The sequence below is a fragment of the Rhyacophila brunnea genome, unplaced genomic scaffold, assembly GCF_057557595.1.
Source record: "Rhyacophila brunnea isolate RB1 unplaced genomic scaffold, BYU_Rbru_1.0 scaffold_10, whole genome shotgun sequence".
In the NCBI taxonomy this organism is placed as follows: domain Eukaryota; kingdom Metazoa; phylum Arthropoda; class Insecta; order Trichoptera; family Rhyacophilidae; genus Rhyacophila; species Rhyacophila brunnea.
The window spans coordinates 25,644,347-25,669,679 of record NW_028232752.1 but is presented as its reverse complement, the minus strand read 5'-3'; the positions used below and the strand labels follow the sequence as shown (position 1 = coordinate 25,669,679).

General features: G+C 35.8%; 1 protein-coding gene across 3 annotated transcripts in view; it reads left to right on the top strand.

The window, feature by feature from the left end:
- gukh (NHS actin remodeling regulator GUK-holder) overlaps positions 1-24,984 on the top strand; it is a 469,721-nt gene extending 444,737 nt beyond the window's left edge. For all 3 annotated transcript variants that reach the window (XM_085952611.1, XM_085952619.1, XM_085952604.1), the window contains 5 exons: positions 4,916-5,090; positions 12,181-12,389; positions 12,855-13,079; positions 14,844-17,575; positions 23,003-24,984. In XM_085952611.1, coding sequence (XP_085808737.1) covers positions 4,916-5,090; positions 12,181-12,389; positions 12,855-13,079; positions 14,844-17,575; positions 23,003-24,855 — 5,194 coding nt within the window. In that variant the 3' untranslated portion in view covers positions 24,856-24,984. The remainder of the gene's footprint in view (positions 1-4,915; positions 5,091-12,180; positions 12,390-12,854; positions 13,080-14,843; positions 17,576-23,002) is intronic.
- Positions 24,985-25,333: the final 349 nt, after the last annotated feature.

The window sequence follows — 25,333 nt, the reverse complement described above, 5'->3', positions numbered from 1 at the left end:
TTATTCATAATAAATCTGTAAAACTTCACCCCTGTATTATTATAATATGAAGTATTATACTTTATGGCAGTGGTTTCCAAACTTTATGTTACTAAGTCTCCTTTAAAAAAAATCTGATCTTGGCGCCTTTTTAAATAGTCAACATTGTACTAATACAAAAATGAAAAAAATATATAAATGTAAACAAGGTTTTACTACTTATATTACATTCATTTTTAAATTAATTTGTTTTGTAAGAAGTCATTTAAAAGTGGAAACATGGCGAACTTATTTTTTCCAAAGCTCCAATTTTTTTATGAATACCTTCACTCTGTCTTTTTAAATCAGTGAATGCATTAGTGGTCCTTGCATTGATTTATTCACTCAATTTTTTTAAAATTTCAACCAAATAGACAAGTTTAAAGTTGACTCAAATTTCAACATTAGGTTGACCCTTCTATTTCATTTTTTCACGAGATAGCCAGCGCGAATCACAATAGTATTGAAGTGAGGTATTATAAAATTAGTCTCCATATTTTCAAACAGGTTATCAAACAACCTTTTATAGGACTTTTTGGACTCCCAGTTTGGAAATCGCTGCTTTATGGCATAAAGTATATACGTAAAATCAATAGTTTGCATAGGCTTTAAATGTAGGTAATAAAATAAATGAAACATTAAGAAAGCATATTATAATTTATAGGTTATATTTAACGACAATTAAATAGGAAAATCAGCGAAAAGTTGAGTAAAGTAAACTCGTTTTACTCGGTACCTATGTTATTTGTTTTCGTAAGTTTAATATGGGAGAATCTCTTGTCTGGCATAGAAATATAAATTGAATCTGTGAAGTTGAACGTCAAATTTAAAACTTGCCTCGCACAACTTAAAATAAAAAAGTTTTCCTATAAATTCCGGGCCAGAGAGGTAAGATGATTTGCTGAAAATTGCAACCCTTTGTTTACTAGCGCAAACAACGATATTATCTCGTTTAAGGGGGAGTGTAGTGTTACTAGAGACATAAATAACGACAGAATGCGAAAGGTACAGTGAGTGTAATAGACAATTATTTGATAATTTACATTTTGAAGTCCTAATTAATGTATATTAGGTAAGTACTCGTATCTAAAATTAAAAAAAAAAAAAAAAAAAAATTGTATAAATTTAAACGATTTAAAAATAAATTTATATTATACCTGCCAATAATTTGTAAGTCACACGTCATTTATGGTTAGTTTTATCTTTAAAATATAGTTTAAAAACTTCTTATCAATACAATATAATTATAGTTTTAATTAATTTAAAAAAACATTGAATTAATAAAAATGTTTTTTCCCTGACTTTTTTTTATTTATATCTAATCGAGGTGCGGTATTGTGACTATACATATATTTATTTTTAATTGTTTTAGGTGGGTGTATATTCATTGATAATTAAATACTTTATAGTGCAAATCACTATATTTTATTAATTATTACATTGCTTCATATTCTATCGTTAGATATTCACAGTAACCCACCCTACAGTATCCCGGCACAAGTTAAGTTATTTAGTAATATTGGTCGCCATTTAAGAACGCACCCATTACACTGGCTAGTCGCTGCAACTCGACGTAACGGCCGGTCGGTGGTCTAACCACTGACATTTTCGACGCTGAATGATCCCCTCTCGTTGTATCTTTGCACTTTTTTCCATATTGCACTGAACGCCTTTTTGCCTGAGTGCCTCGCATAAAATTAAATCAATTGATATTCACTGTTATTAATATTTATGTAATAATAAGAAAATAGATAACATATTATGTAAAATATATATTTTTAGAATATAGTACATCATTTTCATCCTAGAGTCGGAGTGCAAAGTTATGAAGTGGCATCTCTACCCCCTGTGCGTATATTACCGTGTATTATTACATCCGCATTGGTACTACCGATTTAGCCCGCAGAGTCTATACGCGTATGGTAATGTTCACACTGGTTGTTGCATTGAGTTGGACCTAGGGATTGCAATACCGGTTTTAAAAATCCAAAATACCGGAATTTTCGGTATTAAGAAAGCACACTCATTTACGTTTTTGAAAATGAATTATAAGTTATGTGCTGCTAAAATGTAAATATATTGAGTGAATCCAACAGAGGTAAAAAAATAATAAAACAATCATCAAATATATTTATTTGAAATATTTTGAAATAGAAATACACATCCGTGACAAAAATGTTCAATTATTCTATAAGCTTTGAATTTAAGAAGCTTTTCCTGCAGCCGGACTTATTTGCACTTGATGACCTTTTGAGGGCTTTAGATAAAATTATCAATATATTCAAATTTGTAAAAAATCACTAGTTCTACAATTATGATCGATACATATTTTGAAATGTCAACATAATATTTTTTTATGTAGGTTTTTGCTATAAAATACTATTTTAAAAATATTTTAATAGCTATATTTATTGATAAGCATCTACTTCTGTTTTTTTATGTTTAAGAAATACCGGTATTTAATAAGAAATGCCGAAAAACCGGTATTGATATTTTCATTCGGTATTGCAATCCCTTGTTGGACCGGTTGGCCGCGTAATGGACGGTGGTGGCTCTTACGAATGCGATGACAGAAATCCGTTTTTTGATTGGACTGAAAAATTTACATTTTTCATGTAAGTTACCTTACCTCTAGGGTCCAGAAGCCGTAACCATGCTATGTGAAATATCTCACTTAAAACTTATTCTGTATTTCCACCGCAATTTTGTTTATTCGTTTATTTATTTCGTAAACTATTTTCCCTTCGCCAATAAAATAAATTACTTAAATAAAATGTATGTCTATTTCTATTTATATTACATAGGCGGCGCCGTAATACAATTTCCGTGTTTTTATTCATCTGACAGTTACAGCAGACACCGTTTTAGCGGACAATAAATTCTGACCGAAATTAGGTAAACCCCCCTACCCTCACAGAAATGGGATTGTTAAAAAGGATTTAGGGAAACGAGATAAGGTGGGGTCGATTTAGAGACACGGATAAAAGAGAGTACCCAGCCAAGGCGCGGATTTAAGGCGACGGATAAATGAAGGGGACATGTTTTTAAAGAGATGGAAAATCTTGTTTCCGGGAAAGGGTTAGCCTGGGTTGCCTGTGGGGAGAAAAGTTTTAAATGAAACGTACTTTTGGGCTATTTATTAATTATCGTTAATTACTTTTATTGAGTAATTAAATTATCACTATGGATAGGGTTACCAGTGACAAACATTAAAAAGAAAGACAATCTTTTCTACAACCGATTGAAATGGATGTTATTTATACTTAAATAAAAATCTAAGATTAAAAATATATACTTTTTTAGGTACGAATGTACACATTGAAACCTTTACCATGGTACCTACTGATTCTATCCATTTTAGCATACTTTTAAAGCTGCCTATACGCTTCATAACTTTGCACTTTTTACTACACTGATGGGCCTCTTTGGCTGATTACCTCGCATAGAATTAGATCAAATAATAATATTATATTCACTTCTATTAATGTATGTTTGTATGTAGCAATAGCAATAAATAAATATAGATATGTACCTACCTACTTATAGATAATTATGTAAAAAAAAAAAATTAATACTTATATTACATGATTGTCACCCTAGAGCCGGGGTGCAAAGCTATGAAGCGTTTACTCGACACGGCAAAGGCCCACTATAGTCAGACCTTACACAAATCCGTAAACCTCTATGATAGTGCTATGATGATTGTTGCATATTGAAATACATGGTAATAATTTGAACGAAATATGCAATCTAAAATCTTAATTTATTGCGAACTATCCTATGTACTTAGTATGAAAGTTTATGATAATATACTATCCAGTATCAAAACTGGCAGTGTTTCTACTCCAATCTCACATTGTCATTCTTCAACACAAACGTATTATACTTTGCTCTTTCTTTACACTTTCTATCACTCCTGCGTCAAGCCGTAAGTGATACAATAAGTGGTATGAAAAGATCACACGGGTTTCCTCGTGGTTAATTTGAAATCGACTTTCACGTAAGCTGATTGGGGAAATGATAAATGGGCTTGGCAATGCTTTCCCTCAAAAATAGTAAATAGCAATAGCAACCATAATAATAATATATTTATGGTTGCTACTGCTATTGTTATACCGCAATCGACGCGTTGGACATGCCTGGTGTATAAGTATTCGGGCCTTCGGTGACTTTACATTAAGAGCGGGTTGCAGAACTAACTATCTAGAATCTTTCTAGATTAACTTGGGAGTAAATACCTTCCAGAGTAACTTAGCTCGACTTGTTAGGCGTGACTTGACCGTATTTTAAATGGTTTCGTTCTTAACCACTGTCTTTGTAGATGTAGATTTCCTACCTGCTATATGACGTATTATGTATGGATACGGAAGGCGACGCAATCTAATTTGCCGATATTGGCCTTAAAGATTTGCGCGTAACTTTAGGGACTTTTCGGGTATCGCTCTTATCTATCTATCACTCGTTGGTAAATCGACTGTTTCACTGCCCCCGCTTTTAAACCCCACACAACGTTTTCATTGCAAGTATAAATACAACAGAAATAAATGTTTAAGAAGCAAATTATTAAAACAAAAGATAGATACGTTCCAATTTTTCATGCAGCCTATGATTTTAAAGAACTCAACCTTTTTTCATTTGATTTGCACGTGCACTGCGGTTGAGATTAGAATTGTGTCTAAGTCAAGAAATATAATAAAGTAGGATACTTTAAGATTGTTAGAAGACATCATACATATTTAAATTGACAATGGAAGACATTCGTTCCTTTTATGCTAAACACTGTGGTTGGGTTGGTAAAGCAAATATTGCTCTCCAACTGCTGTGTGTAAGAGAGATATATAACTACAGAATCTTAATTCTTACTGCACTAATAATGAAATTCACCTGTATTTTCAAGGCCAAAATGCTTAGTCGACCTCTACTCTTCGGCCGGCCGCCTCTCTCCTCAGCCCGACGGATCGACGGGTCCTCGAGCTGGCAGACGATCACCCCTCATACTCTGCACTCCAGTTCTGGGCGCCAGGAGACGAAAACTCAGGGAGAAGGTGGATGTGGAAATAGAGACCAGACTGGTAAGCATTGAATTTGTATATTATTGTAGTTTGTACTTTCGCTTTTACCCAATCCGTCAGTCACTGACGTGCTGTATGACCGTCTCAGAATTTTAAAACTAATCAAATTTGTTCAGAAAAATAAATTACAAAATAATATTAATCTTAGCTAAATTGCAGCCAACTTTTCTGATTATAAGACCGTCAGAAGCCGGTTTCGGCCTAATCAATTTAATGGATACTAGGTACCTTAGAATCCTTTATTAACATTAATTTGGGTCTTTGATATTATTGTAGGTATTATTATATAAGGTTGTTAGGTATATATTACTATGCATTCTGAAGGTAATCTTCCAACATTTTCTTTGTACACCGTTGGTGTACCTGAAGATGTGAAATTTGGTTCATATAATGACAATACGTTATACCAGAATCATATCAGGTGTTCAAAATCTTTTTAGTACTTACGAGTACCTAATTTATTAATTAATCTAAATTATGTTATTAAATTCGCACTATTTTTTCTACACTAACCTTATGTCTTATATACCATTCCGGAATCACTAATCTTATAACCCCATTCTGAAGGTTAGGTGGGAAGACTATTTGACCCTTAAAAATTAAAGCTAAATAATTTTATAATATTATCGATTGTATTAATGCTTATTTTTTATATAATTTGACAGCAATATCTAATTGCTATATGGTTCGTAAGGGTTAAATTTAACACTAAAAAACCTATTATTTTATCAGTAATACACATAAAGGCAGGGCACGGCTTTCTTTGTTTTATTTTTATTTTTTATGAATGCCTTTCATGCACTTTTTATTTCTGTTTCTTTTACGCCCTGTGAATAAACGTGACCTATTTATTATATAATCTTTCTTTGAATCACTCCACAAGTTATGAACATTTTCATGACAACATTAATTAATATTATTGTGTGTTTATAGACATGTACAAAATTCAACTAAAGTCTACCAAAGCACAAAATCTAGCTGTTGTTTTTTAATCCTTGTCTATTTGTTTTTTGTTACGTTATACCTACCTATCTGAAAAACTACAGGACTAATAGTGATGAAACTTGCACAGCATAAACTGGTGATATCGGTGTTATTGAGCTTCCTCTGGGTATCTCAAAATGTTTCAATTTTAAAGTATAAGTATTTTTGTCTACTTATGTTATATTTTCGTATTTCACGCAGGAGTTAAACACGCTCGTGTTAAATATTAGCAGTAAACCTTACTATAGGTAATAGGTATATATATGTACTAATTATAACCATGGTTGTGGAAGCCTATTTATTTTGTAACTTCCCTGGAATTCAATACAATACTTCCTGAAGATGTCCAAAGCATTTTGAGAGTCCAATTTCAACCAGCTGTATATAATTCAAGAGGCAGGAAAAATTCTTTGGTTCCGAAAGTAGGTATTTAGTGTTTAAGTGTAGGGTAACCGACTACTTGCTCGAAACCCTTGGCACTTTCAGATTCTGCTGCCAGCTACCCAATATTCAGTTTAATTTATTTTTTATGACATTATAAATGGCACATGATAGGGACGAATTAATATGTAAAATATAAGTACATATTATTATTATCAATCGTTACACATGAAGGCATGAACTGTCAACAATATATGGTTGAATTGTCGTTATTAACGCCTCATATGGGGCAGTAACATGATTTTTTATTCGCATGCTTGCCTCGTTGGACTCTTTATCTGCAGTTTTTGAACAGTCCGTTGTCGGCATTATACATCAGCAGCATCCACACTCCCGTGTCAATTCCATTCTTATTGAGATTATTAACGCCATTTTTCGCCGTTTGAGGCCGTTTTATGTGAAAACTTAACTAAATTATCAAGTTAAGTAACACAGAAGAGTTTAAAAAATAAAGCTAAACCCATTCATTGTCAAAGACGCCTGATGCAATTATTCATCAATAACGGAATAAAATGCATTTACTTATATTTTTCGTAAAAATCGATATTTTTAATTTAAAAAAAACAACATTAAAACCATGTACCTATTATTAATTGACAAAATTGTCCCAAGAAAACTCATTATACAACATTCAATTGATAATTTTATTTCAAAAAGCTACATGGAACAATACAAAATCACGTACAGACCTACAAACTTATTTAAAGAATAGATGGGGGGACCACTGTCGAAAACTACCCAAGACTCCCCGGACAGAATCTGACATTCGAATGACGTTTTCAAAATGGCGTCCTGGTAATGGTAGTTCGTAGCTCCATTTTGACCGTTCTTTAGATAAGTTTGTAGGACTTGTAGGTACAGTCGAACCCCTATTGCCATGTTGTCGCTTTCTCTTTGAAATAAAATAATATTTTTATTTTTCCCATTTTACCTATTTAGATGGAGATTGGTCGATTAAAATATGATTAAAATTTCAATTTGACAATAAATTCATATTCTTTTCCCCCTTAAATAGTAACTTTTGATTCATTGTATAATAAACGTTTTATTTCCGCATGTTTTTATTATACTAAATCCGGCGACATATTAATTTACCGATAAACCAGAATATTTTAGAATTTCTATTCACTATGCATAGTATGATAGGTAGATGGCTATCATTAATTTGTCGGATAAACTAATTAACCGCGACCGAACTAATGGCAACCCTAATAAAGCTCTTTGGATCTGTTGTTGTGGTCATGCGCATGCCCAAAGAACCGGTTGTCCGTTCAAAGCCCGCCGAGATTCGGACGAGTAATTTTTTCGAAAATATTCCGGCATCAACTTCCTCCTTTCGCGGCGGTGTCGCTTTTTTAAAGACAATTCTTAACCCTACGAAAGGAATGCTATATTTTTTTTTATTGTGGCAATGTTTTTAACTATCTTGTAATATTATTCAAGCCCATTGATGATTCTAATATGAAATAATTCAGTATGCATGTGCGAATCATAACATAAATAATATTGTATATAACAGTTGGGGTAGTGATTTTGGGAATGGGACAACTGGACGCCGCACTGTCGTAGACACGTAGACGAGGAATTTTAATCAATTTCTATCTACTACTTAGTAGTTTTAATTCATTTTACTCTTAACAAAATGTTTTTTTTATTGCGGATTGACAATTACCATGCCTAAGGCTTTATATAAAATAAAAAAGTCTTTTTTCGTTGGAACTTAAACATATGCACGATTAAATCATTATTTACGTGTGCATATTTAAATTCTCACCAACTTTTAAATCCCTATAATTAATTATCCCTAATATTAAGTACCTAACGTCTATTTAATTTCGAATTGCGTTTGGCGTCCAGTTGTCCCGGCCCAAAATCGTCCTAGACCCGTAATTTTAAACCTTTATTGGTCGATGGCGTTTTGTAAATTCTCGAGAAATCTATATACGGATGACACCACACTATTAAGATCCAGAAGGGTAGGTACTAGATACATTATATATATTATATTATATATAAGAGAAAAATGGCGCCCATAAGCAAACACACATTTTCGCCCCTTAATGTCCATATTCAATTATAATATACATATCTACATTTTTTTCATCTCTACAGAATCTGCTCTTAAAACTTATTATTTGCCTTTCCTTCTTAATTTTCCGTCCCCGAAAAAAAACTCGCATCACGGGCATAAGCATTTCATATAACAAGTACTAGTTTAAACCGTCGTAATTTGGTAATATGTCCGTAGCTTAATTGGAAAAGCATAGTGGCGCGAATCTAGCAGAAACAGGTTCAAGTCCCGTCGGGTGTCGTATTTTTTTCTACAAATTGATTTTTTCTAGTGTGTATATGCATGAAATGATTTCAAATTATGTATACTCAATATATAAAATGTTACATTCTCACATCTTGTGCCTCATTCGTTGAATAAGAAAAATTGTTTATTGTACCTACTTAGTAGTAGTTGAAAATATTAAATAATAATTGATAAGCATGGAAGGGTTATTTTTATTATTCGGAGACTGGTTCCCATGTATGGCAATGTCTTTGACCATTTGCGATCGCCTTTTGTTTTCTTTTCCGATTACTCAATATGTTTTACCGCCAAATATGGCGAGAATTTTTCGGACAGGTTCCACAACTACTAACGGGACACATTTTTTGTGAATCAAAGCGATTTCGCTGTGGAATAAATTAATTGAAAGCTACACGATTTCGTGCAAATGGTGTGGCAAAAAGTTTCTTTTATACAGTGACTAACGTATTGAACCAGTCGATGTCAAAACATAACCACCCAACTATGAAGTCGCCAGTACCTATGCGATTACAGCCTTTTAGTGGAGAAGGTTCAAAAGAAATAAGACTTTTTTACGTGAATCTATGTTGACACTCTTCGTGTCTTAACCAGCTGACTTTCATATCATATATTATCATAATCAGCCGGATCAACCCACTGCTGGATGAAGGCCTCCCGTAGCTCCTTCCACTTTTCTAGGTCTCTAGTTCTTCGCTGCTGCGTACATATCTCAATTGAGATGTATCAGTTCGTCTATCCACCAGGTTTAGAGGCGTAGCTGTGGTCGGTTATTGCGCCTTGGGTACCACTGTATCACGTCCAGCGGTTACCATTTCACACACAAACATAATAATATACTGTAGTTTAATTGTTAGAAAAGATCTGAATTTGGCTACGTATTTTTTCACTGTGGTTGAAATTGAGAACTCTGTCATTCTTGGGAGGATTTTTCAATGTGTCTCGACAATTATATGAGAAATCGGGAGTGAGTACTGATTGTTTCTCGATATAGGTATTCCAATTGTGTAAGGTGAGTTTAGATGAACGTTATTATAATATATTTTTACAGTTGGATCTGTTTAACTCCTCCGGTAGACTCCTCACTGTTCTTATTAATTTATAACTTGTTTGAACTTAAACTAAATGGCATAATTATTGATATTGTATTGAACTAATAAATTTTAATGTCTCCTATGTAAAATAAAATAAGAGATCTTTATTTAGCTGAGTATTTTTCAGACTTATACATGGTCTAAATGAGAACTCTGCCAGTGTTGCTAGTGTTGATCTATCCCACCCGCCCAAATAACTGACTAAGAAATCGGGAAGCTCAGTGAGGTTGTTTGTTCTCCCAACAAACCTGCCATATTGTGACGCTGAATGAATTTATTTAATTCACTTCTGTATCTGTCCATTATTTTAATTCTAGTTTTATATTTTCTTCTACCATGTATAAGTATTATTATGTCCTTTTTTGTTTATTAGATAAATATCTAATATCATGTTGCAAAATGTAAACATATATAATTATATTGTAATGACCACAATGTGTTAAATAAATTGAATTTGGACATAAACATATTATGACAACTTTCTTGAAATCGCATTTATTCTAGGTTTTTAAAATATATCACATGTGTTGTCCACACAACAGATTAATAAGATAGAAATTATGTGTAAACCAGTCACCATGGATCAAGGCTCTGAAGTCTTGCGTTTTATTGCTGAGGATTTTATGATGATCAGGCAGTGGCGATTCTCCCTTGAGAGCGCTGGGGCGGTGCACACCCACCCACTCAATTTATGCGAAAAGACTTTTTTTAAATGAGTATTTAATTTATATTTGATTAATTAAAAGTGTTCTGATCTATTACCGTAGTCATTAATTCATATACAAAAACAAATTCTAATATGTGTTTTTAACCGGCTATTTTAAATAATAATATTATATGTTGATGGGAGCGATATTCGCCATCGCTCGACCAAAGCGCCCAGTAATCTAATTTCGATTTCTTTGCAATGAGAAAGAGCGTCGTCTGTCGCGTGGAATAGCAATACGTAAATATTTTTTCTACGTGCTCGGGAGCGACAGTTTCAGTCGCTCTCGGCCCGAACGCAGATTCATCGGTTTTAAAACAATACAGCCCGTATCACACATACAATTATTGTTTGACAATTTTTATTCAATATTATTATAAAAATAAATTCTTTTCACAGTACGCATTTAAATTTCCGCACATGTTGACAACATTTCTCAAATTTAGGCGAAGCACAATTTAAAAATAAACTTCAAGTTTGTTTTCAGTTTGATAACTAAATTCACAATGTTTATCAATTATGATATCTCTCCAAACTAGCTCTGTAATAGGTCTGACTTTTTAGATAAAAATAAACTCAAAAATGAATTGTCTGTTATTTACAGCTTGGATAATTTTTATAATGCTGACACATTTACGGAAACGGTTTTACTATTAAATTTAATTTTTACTATTCCGATGACATCAGTGGAAAGCGAAAGATGTTTTTTCACACTCAAACGGATCAAGTGTTTTAGTAGAAACACCATCGCGCAATCAAGATTGAACGCATTATGTATACTCAGTATCGAAAAAAGAATGATACAAGAGATTCCTGACTTCAACAAACGCGTAATTGAAAAATTTGTGTCGATGAAAAACAGAAGAATGGATTTCTCATACAAATGAACAATAAATCCCGGTCACTGCCAGATACGAGATATTTCGGTAGTACCAATAATTCGGTCAAAACAAAATAGTTCGTGTCAACCAGTTTGTGTTAAAGTTTAAAATCCATTTTTTTCAAGAAAAACTGTTTTAAGAGGTACAACAAATAATAAATAGTGAGTTATTTATGATTTCTTTTAAATGTACTAAATTAAAAAAACCAATAGTTTTTTTTTATTTTTTGGTGAAGTTTTGATGAAGGCAAATGCCTTTTTACGGCAGTCAAAAGGTGAAAAAAGTGAACTCCCAGTAAAATAACTCACCGGTCGCCACTGTGATCAGGTCAAACACAAGAAACACAAAGTGTGCTGAGTCTCTTCAAATAATACCAACATTGAATGTGCGTTAATTCTGTGACAACCTTTAATGCATTTATAATGCCGGGTCCACACTGGCAACATGTCGCGCGACAACCTCGTTAAATTTTACGATAAGTATGATAATTATCGTAAAATTTAACAAGGTTGTCGCGCGACATGTTGCCAGTGTGGACCCGGCATTATGATACAGATGTAGATATCTATTGAAAATAAAGCTTGTTACAACCTCAACCAGAAAGAAGGCAATCCATTTCTGATTATTTTTGTGTTATCTGTAAAATATATGTATACAATGTCTTTTCCAGCCCGCTGCCATTGAAGAGTTACGTAAATGGACTTCCAGCGAAGCACTCGGAGACCTGACCGTCCTCCCAGACGGGAGAATGAGAATCACAACCAATCTCACGCTGGAGGACACTGTAGATTCTTGCGGAGGACTCAGCTCCGGTGACGATGAACCCTTAGATCATAAATTGCCGAGTCCTGAAGAACAATTAGGCGCTATAGCTTTGAAGTAAGTATTTGCATCTAATTGTCAACCATAATAATTAATACTTCTTGTCTTATAAATTGTTATTCCAAATTTTTGTAGTTCTTATGTAGATCACTGTAAAATGACAATGTAATTAATTTATAATATTAATACTATCGACCAAAGGTACTTGATGGAATTTGAATTTAAATTCTAATGGATTATGGATTTATGATGGTTTACATGCGAGACTAATATATTATGGTGTAATGGTATTGATATAAAACATTTATATGTATGTATTCGGATGTATAATATTATATTATGTGTGTATTCATTGTCAGTGTGTATTTACCTTTTGGTGAGTGCACATAGTGCCTGAAGATGCCGAAAGGCGAAACCCGAGTCGCAAAAAACTACTCAAATGGCATACCTAGTACAATCTTCCATCTATTAGAATGTAATTAATTTACTTTTTGTTTAATATATCCGATCGTTATGTTCCAGATTCCCTCCAGAAATGGTTCCGATAGATACGTCCGGCCGAGGCTTCGACCGGATGTGCATTTCCAGAAGATCCCTCCTCCACGTGGACACATCCTGCGATAGGAATGTCAACGGCATAGACACGCAAACTGTTAAGCGAAGAACGAGGTCAAGGAAACCACGCGGTAAAAGACGAAACACAATAACTGGCACAGATCAGAAAGAAATTAGAGATGCAATCGCGGGGTAAGCTTCATAGACGCTTTATAGATATCACTAGTGCAAGTTACCTATTGATCGAGAGACAAACTAAATTTATACAAGAAAATATCTTAATCATTTACATATAAAGTAAATGTTTGTTTACAATTTAATGAGATATTAATGCTAAACTTTTGTATACAAAGGTTGAACTTTGGCTGTTTGTTATACAAAAATAGTCCACATGTCATGGGTTTACCAGTGGTAAATGGTAGAGGTATGTTGTGGAAATCAGAGATAAATAGTGCAAGCTTTTTCAGTCACACTTATTTGTTTTCATTGAACTAAGAGTACAACTTGCAGTTGGTATTGGTTAGTTTTTAAAATTCAATTAAACTCTGCCTTGACCAATCTTCAATTCTTCTATCTATAAAATATATAAAATGATGTAAGATTTAATGGCATAATTTTAGATTTTTTATAGATTGAAGAATATTTTTTATGTAATATCTATTATGGTTTGGTCTAGGCTGGATAATTGAAATTTAAAAACTAACCAATACACACCATCTGCAAATTGTATTATTAGTTCTATGAAAAGAAATAAGTATGACTGACAAAGATTAGTGAACACCATTTATGTTGGATCTCCACAGCCCACTTCCACCCTTCGCCATCCCTGGTCTATGGTATATCAAAAATACTATAGCAGATCGGCAGAGAGAGAGAGAACGGATGCGATTTTTTCTAGTACGCACGAGTTACACAAGGCAAAGTTGATTATTGTTACAATATCTATTCCCGATTTCACTTACATCAAGCCTATTGCATCGCTTTCTCTCTATCGGCGCCGCTCCGACTATGACTTATGTTCTGTCAAAACCATGAAACTAATCGCTAATGCGGTATGTTTATATGTAACTTGCATGTTGTAACTCACTGCCTCATAGTTTAAAGAGACTGTTCTGCAAACATCTAATAAAGTAACAATTCTGCAGTTTGTAGAACTCATTTTTAAACAGCTTTTCAAATAATATATTGTATTTTTATTAAATATTAAAAAAAATATATATATATATCATTTTGCTCATATCTAAGTATAATTCAATGCAAGATGTGAAGGAGTTGTTTACAACTATTTAGTTATGGTTTAGCATTATTTTCGTATCAATTTATTTGTCTCTGGGTATCAGTAGGTATAACAATTCACAATCTGCATCAGTGCGACCACCACAAAAAAATTTCATAAGGCTTTGCACTTAATGTGTGGTACGTTTGCTTATTCATAATCCGATATGTTTAACCTTTACATAACTTTGGCACGTTTGAGCAATGTTTAAATTCCCTTTACTAAATTATTGATTTATGAACATCATGAATGACGTCCGGCATTCACCCATTTGGCTTTCTTGTACATTACGTCAGACATTACAAAGTATGTACAAATTTGTGTTAATTTCTACGATTAATAAAGACCGCTCGCACCACACTCTGTTCTTGAGAATATTTTAATATTCCTCTAAAATTTGCTGGAACTATATGCATTATATTGCGAGCCTATTACTACAAGGTTCCAAGTGTTCATCTTTGAGAAAACACACCCAACAATGAAGGAGTATTCTAAGCTGCCTCATTGTTACTTATGTTTCGTTAAGGACAAACACTTAGAACCTTGTAGTTCTCCACTCACAATATTTTATTGAAGCATTTTTATTAGCTGACAATCTTAACTGAATATCGTGGAGTGTGGAACGAGCGAGCTTTACGAGTCGGTTTTCCCTACTAATCGGCTCGGTGTGTTTGCCCCAGGGACGAAACGAGCCCCGTGGACGATCCGGGAAGTCCGGACTCGGGGGCTGCGACGCGGTCGCGCTCCGGCGACCTTCTCAAGACCTCGAGCCACAAGAAGTCGCACTTTGACAGCCTCAAGCAGTGGGGACGGAGCCGACTCAGGATGATGAGCCGGTCTCCCGGCGGGGGAAGCCGGGACCCCTCCAAGGGGGAACGGAGCGAGAGCGGCAGATCGCCCGCCGTTCGGGACGTTGATGACGTCAACGCTTACGAAACGGTCACGATGCGCCGGAAGAAGACCGCGGGCAAGCAGCAGGATAGGAAGATTTCTCACGAGAGAAATAATTCATACTCCTCGTCCGAAAAGAGTGCAGGGATCGCCGTCGCGTCAGGGGCACTCTCTCTGGCCGTCAGGCTGAGGGAGGCTAGCGCAGGGGGGCGGAGAAGGAGGGCACGCGACGAGCCCCACTCCTCAAGTGGCAACTGGTCGGCCAGCTCCGAATCGGGCCGGACCAGCGTCGGCTCCGAGATCACCTCCACCACGGCCGCTCCCAGGAGTACCACCTCGGCGGCCACCTCCAGCAACTCCCTGAACGTCGGGCACGGCCCCCCGAGTTCTATCGTCAGCCGGCGCCGGTTCCTCAACACCTCCGGCTCGGGTAGCGTCACCAGCGAAGGCACCCTCACTCCCGATATCATTCACGATCTGCACGATGATACAGAGACCGGCTCTGAATTTTCGTGCGATACTGAAGGGTACTACACCTCGTTCCATGTGGACTCTGGCCTGAAGACTCTGAAGGAGGAAGAGATAAGTCTCCCGATCACGCCTCTACACACAACCAGCACTTTCACCGGTTCCGCTAACCAAACAGCGGAGAATGAGTATGAGCTATTCGGGAAGGGTTCCACCAGTACCACTACCAGCTCCGCAGGCACCGTCTGCACCACTTTGCTCGCAGCTGGCAGTGACCGCTCCCTGGTCCTCGGCCCTGCTGTCCCCGAAAGAAAGAGCTCTCTCACCAAACTGAACAGGAGCCGGAGCAGTTCCAGCGGGTCCGCCGTCAATCCCGATAGAAGCCTGTCCAATGGAACCGCAGGTTCCAATTCTGACAGGATGGGAACCATCAAACGCAATGGGATGTCAAAAAATACCCGCAGCGGTCCGCCTGCATCTACAGACTCTTTATTGAACAGATCGCTGAACGATAACCCCTCTGTGCTTGTTCGCGACGAGAAAGTCACTTCAGAAACGGTGACGGCGGACGTCCACCGAACCGGCCTGAACCTTCTGCCCGGTGGCACCGGAGCCGAGTCTCCGGACTCTGGGCACAACACTTCCAGTTCCCCGGTCGACGATTCTGTCTCCAGCGCCAACGGTGGGAAGTTGAGTTATTCAGAACTCGATTTCTCCGAATCGTCCGACCTGGAAGGGGTCGATAGAATCGAGAGGATCAGGGTGAAGACTACGATAAATAGCTCGAGAATTCCGTCTATGTGTGTCATCACTCCTCACAATTCCGATGATGAAAGCGTCAAAAGCTCTAAAAGAACATCTTCAGACAAGACTGACGGTACTACACGGACGGGCTCATCATCAGCGCTAGACGAATGCGACCGATTCAAAGATAAAATCGGAAGCCGCCCCAAACTCGATCTTCCCCCTCAGGAGACTGATCTGGATACCTTGGTTTTCAATGATGCTCATAAGTCTGTATCGATGAGAAATATTCAAATAATCGATAAACCCATAGACGCTTTTCAGGCCGACGGTATTTTCGGCCTGAAATCCAAAACTAAAAAACCGATTTCCACCAAACAGAGCGATACCCGAAAACCTAGCACTGTGAGATCTTACCGAATGCCTCTCAATAACTTGATGTGTCGACTCAAAGAAGCATTCCCCCAAAAATTATCTTTGAAAAAATCACCCGGGCCGAAAGACGATCGACCAAATGAATCTCCGTACGGTGATAACGGGGAATATGTGACAATTGCCGACGTAAGAAATAACAATCAAAAGGTTAACATCAATTCTGGAGGTGGTGTTTACTACTCTAACGATACGGTGAAGAGAAATTTGCAAACGGTTCTGTCTGGAAGACTGCAAGAAACCGAATATGTATCCCTCAACGAACTACCAGCAAATATTTCAGCAGAGACGATGAGTTCTCTCAATGACAGCACCGATGAGAAATTGGAGAGAGCGCATGATATTTTGAAGAAAAACGGAGCAAGAGTCACTCTTGACTCCGCCGGGAAAGTCATTTATTCATCCGACAGTTTGAAGAGACGAAAGGGAGCTCACACCACCTTCGAACCTGGACCTTTTGTCAAAGATGTTCCAGATATTGACGCCGATGATCCCGCTGACTCCGAGAGTCTTCAGTCCATGACATTGTTAAGATCCTCTAATTTATCCGATAATGCCACAATTGTTCCAAAAATTTTGTCCAGATTGAGTTCTCCCACCCGCAATATCCTACAAGATAAGCAGCAATTTTCAGTTCCAATGGACAGTAATCGACCATTGTCTCCTCAACTTGGAAAAGTAGTAATTCGCGCGCCCAGCGTCAAATCAAACGTGGCCGTTCCAACTTCGGAAGTAGTGAGAATGCCCCCTTCCAGTATAGTGACTCCGAACACTGGTCTGCGGCCAATGTCACCGAGGAGTGTGGCGAAAGGTGCTTATGTTAATATCCAGGACGCCCACGGGGTCAGCCTCTCGCCGATTAAAGATAACGACCAAGGTAAGGCCCGCAATGGAAAGTCACGCTTGTCCGGTTGTGTTTGTAAAAATGTCCATGTGAAGTCGTGTCCGCATCATGTTACGCGGGACGCCTCCTCCACTCCTCGCTTCCTCTCTCCGACATTCAAATCCGAACCCAATTCAAACTCCAAACAGAATGCTAAGAGCGCTGAGGTCATGAAAATATTCAACTTAAAAAACAACAGTATTCCTGGTGAAAATGATAAGACAGCCAACGATAGCAATGCGTCGGCTCGTCTATCAGCTTTTTCTAAAGTCGTCATCAATATGCTAAATGACAATCGTGACAATAGTATTGTCAGAAAAGTGAAACGGAGTGACAGTTACAAAATGGCCAACTCCCCATTAATGCCAATTAGAAGATTGCTAAATGGCGATAGTTTTGGCTTAGCAAATAAAAACACTAAATCAATCGAACAGATTGAGTCTGAAATAGCCGCGGATTTACTGAGAGACCGAATCAACTATCCCCCTACCGTCTCTCCTAAACTGTGCAGTAGAATGTGCATGTACAATGACCTTAATAACATCCAGTTTAAATTTACTGACGATATTGATAAAAGCAATGGCACATCCTTGAACAATTTAACAGATGACTTTGAAACTAAACTTACAGAGCTTTCGTTGAGCCCTCTTAACAGTCCAATCTATAGCCACCCCAGGCCGACAATAAAAGTCCACATCGAGCCTGAACAGCTGTCGTGTGACGAATTCCTCGACTCCGATTGCGAGGAGAGTCCGAGACCTCATCCTTATCCTTACATCTCATCTCCGAACAAAGTGACAGTGCCCATTGACGGCTCCAATCACCGGGCGAGGGTTTTGAGTGTTGCCAATAATTGCGACACAGAAATTTGGTGAAAGAGTGACACTCGGTTATTTGAAACACTTGTATATATTATAATTCAGAAGTTGGTTTTGGTCTCACTGTCGGGGGGTGTGGTATTAATTCGGGCTCCTCACAATAAAATGCAAAATTTCTAACGCCTCTCACTTATGTGTTGTAAAAAAATTCTCACTCGCCTCCCTGGGAAAATGCCCCTCTTGTAACATAACTCATAAATTGGTTTGTGTGTGTTTAGTATACAATGTTTTATCTGCACTTGTGACCTTTCTAAAACCACAGTAATCTTTCATTTTAATGTTTTTATTTTCTGACTATTCCAGGAATCTTCCTGTTTTATCAATTTTAACTGTTTTGTTTTCTTGTCGCTTCGCTGAAAATCAAGCTACATAGTTTACAATTTAAATACATGATATAGCTAGTGTAACATTAACTCAATTGTGACTAAAATGCTGTTGAGATAAATCAATATAGAATAAAATCTGTCACATAATTTACAAATTAAAATTAAGCAATGACTTCTTTAAAAAAAAGCGTAACTATGTTAACTAATTAATGATATTGAAACATTCAATCATAATCATATTATAGTGTTCGATTACAAATGAAATTTGTGATATATTTCTATTTTCAGTATATTTTTTTAATATAAGTAACCAAAACCTACTTATAAGAGAAACATTGGGTTTTATAAATGAATTTCGATTTAATGATATTAAATAAAATATTAAAAATCTAAAACATTCCATAATATTAATTATTACAAATATACAAAATTAAATCTATATTTTATCTAGTTATTTTTTGAGATATTTAATTCCCTTGATAATAATTAAGTATGCATTATAGGTAGTATGTATATTTATGTCTTTAAAATGCTCTAAATATAAATACAAAATTGAATCATTGCATTTAATAGATCTAATTTTATATCACACATTTAATTAGGTATATAGGATAAATTATCAGTTTTGTACATAGCACTTTATTATTTTTAAATTGTCAATATTAATTGAATTAATGTATTATTAATTTCTAAGATGCAATGCATGTAATGAATTTTATTTGTCCAGTATACAGTCCATATCAACAATTCATTGCTTTGATATGTAAGTGCATGAAGTTTTGTTTATAATAATGATATTGTGTGTGTTTTTGTAACATAAAAATAATGAATTTGAATTTTTGTGTATCCATGTGCCAAATAGATTACAAATTTATTTCTGTCAATGTGCCAGTATTTTATTTTTAATTTTGCACCTTTTTAAAATCGCATGTCACAAAATGCTTCAATGCACCCCAAACTACATGGTGTCACAATTTCCCACCTCTCCATCCAGTCATCTCTCAGATTACTCATTAAAGCATTTAGTTATGAAATCTAAATATAACTTTTTTCTTTTAATAAAATTTAAGCTGATTTCAAATCGTCTAACCCAAACTAAACAATGTTCATAAATATTGTTTTACCTTTAGGCAATGCATATTTTTTCATTAATTTTTAATTGTAAGTAGGTATTTATTATGATTATGGGGTACCCAGTGTATTGAGTATTCTATCACTGTATCTTTACAAGGACGACAGAAAGATTCATCATAGATAAATTCTTTGTTATATTATAATCTTTTATTATATTCATCATTCAAGTATCCTTTAAATCGAAAATTCATTAAAACATATTTAATCCATTATGATGTACTTATAATTCCAACAAAATTAACATAATATCTTTTCTTTAAGATTAAACTAAAATTCTTATTTAATTAATTACCTACATTAATTTGACAAGTAAATACCTATTAAATGCATAGCCATAGATAGATAATAAACACTGTTTTTGTTAATTTAATTAATTTATTATCTATGGATATATTTTCCACTCAGTAAACAACATTAAATTTATTTTAAAAAAATATTATTATTATCTATGTCAGATTGTGCAATATTAGGAATTTTGAAAATGATTCATTTATGAGTAAAGTTAATGACAGTTCAGTGGTTATTAATCACTCATTATGATTGTTTAATAAGTTATAATAAGAAATTGGGAGATGACAAATAATAATTGTTTCCTTGATTAATTTCCTTTCATAATTCTTTCCATCCACTTGTGTTAATGCAACCTGTGAGTGTTTTTCAGCACGTTAATTTATTATTAACCGAAGTGCTGTTTCCTGCAAGCCATTTGTACAATTTTGCATATCAACTGCCTGCATTATTTGCATTTTTCCATATTACTCTCACTGCAATTGAAAGGTAGTATACCATGTCCTATTTTGTTTTTAATTATTTTTTTTTAGAATAATATTACAAGCTGTTTAATATGTATTTGTTTTGTAGTGTAGTGAAACAGTCATGCCATAATAATTTACCAATGCATTTTTAATATGTAGCAAGGTAAATATTACAACATTATGTCTAGAAAAAGATCTTGTTAATTGTGCCGCAGATGCCCGCATGAGCTTTTATATATTTTTTTAATGAAAACAGTTTTTTCCATGTAGACAATTACTATTTTCTACTATAATTTTTACTACTACTATTTACTAATTTCCATGTAGACACATTGACTGCTGACTAGATAATTTCTTTTTAATTACCACATTTAAATAGCATGCTAATTATATCGAATGGCCACCTAATCGTTACGCGCTAGGTGCGTCTTTAGCGTCCAATGTATTTAATACCTTTTTCTGTCGGCACAGATGCTTTTGAATCCAATAATTGTTAATTTAAAATTTGAAATTTTCATACATTTTGAAGGATCATTATCACAAACTAAAATTATATTCGGTTGGAGTAGGTTTGGTTTGGTCTAAAAAGAAAGTTTTAAAATCTCATGCGAGCATCTGCGGCATATTTACCAACATCTTGAAGATATATAATAGGTATATATTTCAAAAAAATCCTATTTTAACTGAACAGAAAACTATGCTTCTTTTTGTTTCAATAAATTAGTAGGGTATGTGCATTTAGAACCATATTTTAAACAACATATTTTTTAAATCTTGACACAAATAAAACAACTGAATATTTCATTAAAATGACTATTCTTTTGTATCACTATAACTAGGTACTAATTATTATAATTACATATTATATTCAAAAGCATCGTTTTTCACATAAGTAGGTCATCAAAAACTGGATTGTCAAAAAAATGTTGCCTGCCATTTATTTTATCACCCTGTTTATAAGGAAAATAACTTAAATTGCCATCAATTATGTAGTTTTGGTCTCTCTTCAGTAGGTGTTGCTTTTTTGATTCACTGGCTTAAGTTGCTTCCTGGAATCTGGAATTCTACTGGGCTGTTTATACCTACATTGCATATTTGGATTCAATCTTGAATAATAACTAAAAACCAATAAAATACACCTTACGTTACGTTAGAACATGAGTGATGATTTATGGATGATATTTAATTTTGTTAAATAGTTAGACGTTAGTTCATTTGAAGCAGCATGGCTGCTTGATGGAAGGTGAAACTCTACTAGGTAGACTGCGGCAAGTTTAACGTGAAGCGTGGCCGTTCCGAGAACTACAATACAGACAATCCTTTCTATATCGCAGCGCCACGACAATTCAACTTATAATTTTCGCACTCTATATACTTTGTTCCCGGACAAAGTGAAAAATAATGTCAATTCCATAATAACACCTAAATGATATTTCTCTTCAAAAAATCAACATGTCTACAGTCTCAAACTCTAAAACATTCACATTGTTAAGGTGACGCATCAGTGAAACGGCAAATAATTTTCAACTGTAGGCGCGACGAAATTTTGGACTCGCTCACATTCAGTGAGAGAACGTCGAGCTAAAAACACGTCACTTTGCTTCGTGATGGCGACGGGCCAATTAATTCTTAAATCGTGTAAAGATGACTAAAAACGTTACCCATTTACTTTAAAAAGAAAACATGTCAATGAATATATTATTATTGTTACTAATAGAACAATAAATAGAACATAAAATGGACGTATGTTGGATTTATATGACAAATATTTCGTTTGACAGGCGTCATTTGCACCCGCGACACGCTATCCGCGCATCGCCTAGCAACGATCTTTTTAGACCGTGCCTCAACTGATGTACGGCCTTAAATGTATTCTAATTAACTATTTAATTAAAAACTAATAAAAAATAATTAATTAATAAACGAGTTTCGTTTTGTTTAGCTTTATATATAACATTCTAACATAGCTATAATTTGACACATTAAATGGTTATGTTGATATAATGAATGAACTAATAAAATGACTAATGCTGTAGAAAAATTCATTAATAAATTATCATACACCACCAGAAAATTGAGTCATAAAGTATCCCTATGAAAGAATAGAAGCTGTTTATGTTTATCATACGTAATATTTTTTAAAACTATTTCAATTAAATAATTTAGTCAGTTTAATTTTGCTTAGGTACTTAATTAGGTCGCTTGCATAATTTTAGATTCTTTGATTTTCTAGTTAAATACATATTATAATACTATGTGTATAGTTTTTGTTTAAGGGTGAAATATTTTTTAATATATTATCAAAGTTAATTTCAAATACTTTTGCAGACTATCGACATTCATCGGCTGATCGTCTCCAGCAGGGAATTTCTTCTCACCTCGCAAATCCGCCACTGCAACCGGATACATATAACGCATCGCAATCGTCCAGTATGCCGAAGCGAACCGCCCAGGGCGATCAAAACTTTACTGAATATTCGCGCTCGCCTCAAAAGGTGGGTCCCGATTATTGGACCCTTCAGCACAGGAAGCCGGCCTCTCATATTTTCACCGATGACAGTGCGTCACAGCGTTCGGTCACCCCGAATATTCAAAGAGACTTGCGGCCGTTCCCCGCCGATAACTTGAGCACCTTTAGAAATCCTCACGATGGAGAATACCAAAGACTCGTTTCGCCCAATATTCATTCCCTAGGAACACCCGTGCAGATTCCAAAAATAGTCTCGGCTGCAAACGTTTCATTCCAAAGGGCGTCGGATAATTCTTTTGTTCCTATAAACAGCTATCGAGATCAAGGAAGACTGTTGCGCGGATATAACAGTGATCTGCTCAAAATGTCTCCCATAGACCCGAGAAACGCCGGAGGTTTCCAATCGTCTACGCCCACCCGCGAGGACACCGCCAAAGAGAATAGCATCAACGCCACAAATCAAATGACGTCCCCCCTCAAATCGACGATGTCGAACGAGGAACTGTATGCTGTGATTCACAAAAGTAAAAAAAAAATGAATATTAAGAGTCCACCACTGGACAGGGCCGGATCTCCGGCGCTCTCGGTCTCTAGTCTCTCCCCCGGAAGCTCGGAGAGTTCTATTCCCGGCAGGATAACCCCCGTTAAAATGCCTGAAACTGGATATTTGACTGACGCGAGAGGGCGACACAGTTGGTCGCCAAATAATCAAGATAATTTTGCATCGACCGCTTTCAATAGAAATCCTGAAACCTCATCGCCCAGGCAACACGAAATGGGTCCACGGCAAAGCTGGGCTTGCGCAGACCGCCTCGGGCCAGCCCCGCAGACTTCTCGGTTAGATTTCAAAAAACTTCTTCTCCAGCACGGAGTCAAATTAAATTTGCAGTACACTCAAAAGCAGCCCGCTAAAGTTTCCGCCGTCGAAAGGTTGAAACTGTCGAAGGAATCTCCGATCCCCGGGCAGTCTCGGATTAATAATCTCTCCAACGTGAACATTCTTGATCTCAGCGGGTCCCCTAAAACGTACACGCACAGACGAATGATGCGAATTGGCAATAATCCAAATCCGTCATCCCCATCTCGAACTAACACGTTAATAAAAGAACACAAAGTTACTCCGAAAATTTTGCTCTCTCCCAAAACGCAGTGGCGATTCCCGAGCCCCCGCTCTGATGTGCTGTCATCTCCCATTCCTGAAGCCTTTAACGAAGACGACAGCCCCAATGGATCTGGCGATAGAGATCAACGAGAGATTTTGACAGATTTTTCAAATAAAACCACCGCCAAATCGAGTCCTAAAACCGCAGAACCAAAGCCAGGTCAGGGTTTTAGGAGAAGCCTTATACCTACAATAAGAGAAAACGTTCTCAGTGATAATAGCGTTCCTCGAACTGAAGACTTAGATAACGGAATATCGCCCATTAAAGATAATCTGTTTTTGAAAACCCAGGAAAATAATTTTACTAAATCAGAATTGCAAGCGCTAAATACATTTGGCCAACCACAAAAACTGGGCAACTCCCAGGGAAAACTGACGAGGGCTGAATACATCCAAGCTCAAAAGGCGCAATTTCTGTCGCAAGATGCACCCGTTCCAAATATACCCAGCCAAATAAAGAGTACGCCCCGACACGGACCAAAAAATGTCGCTCCGATAAGTGAACCTGTCAAATCTCCTTCGCCCCCCACCTTGGAGACGGCTTTATGATACACTCACTAATTCCTCCTGTGGAATAAATATTACTACATTGTCAATGGATTGTCGAATTTCGACCTGAATAATAATGTTAAATATATCCAGTAATAATGTCCGCCTTTGGATAGTGTTATTAAAATAATATAAATAAATATTGTTGATGACGTTGCGAAGTTATTTTAATGCACAAATCTCTGGTCAAGTGTGTAGTTATCTATTTAAATGTATTAAGCCTTCTTCGTTCCCTAAGGATAATATTAATGTTTTAGAATTTTTCATACGTTTATCGACGATAAGGGTTTATATGTATTAGAGAGTGAATTATCTAGAAGTGCTAGACGATTTTGTGGTCTTTTTATATCATTTATAAAAATTACTTTCACAGGTCAGTGTAGCGGTAAATACAGCTTTTATGATATATTTTTCTGGGACCAATATGATTTTTGACTTACACAATCCAAATGAGATAGAAAACATCCCAGACTGAATT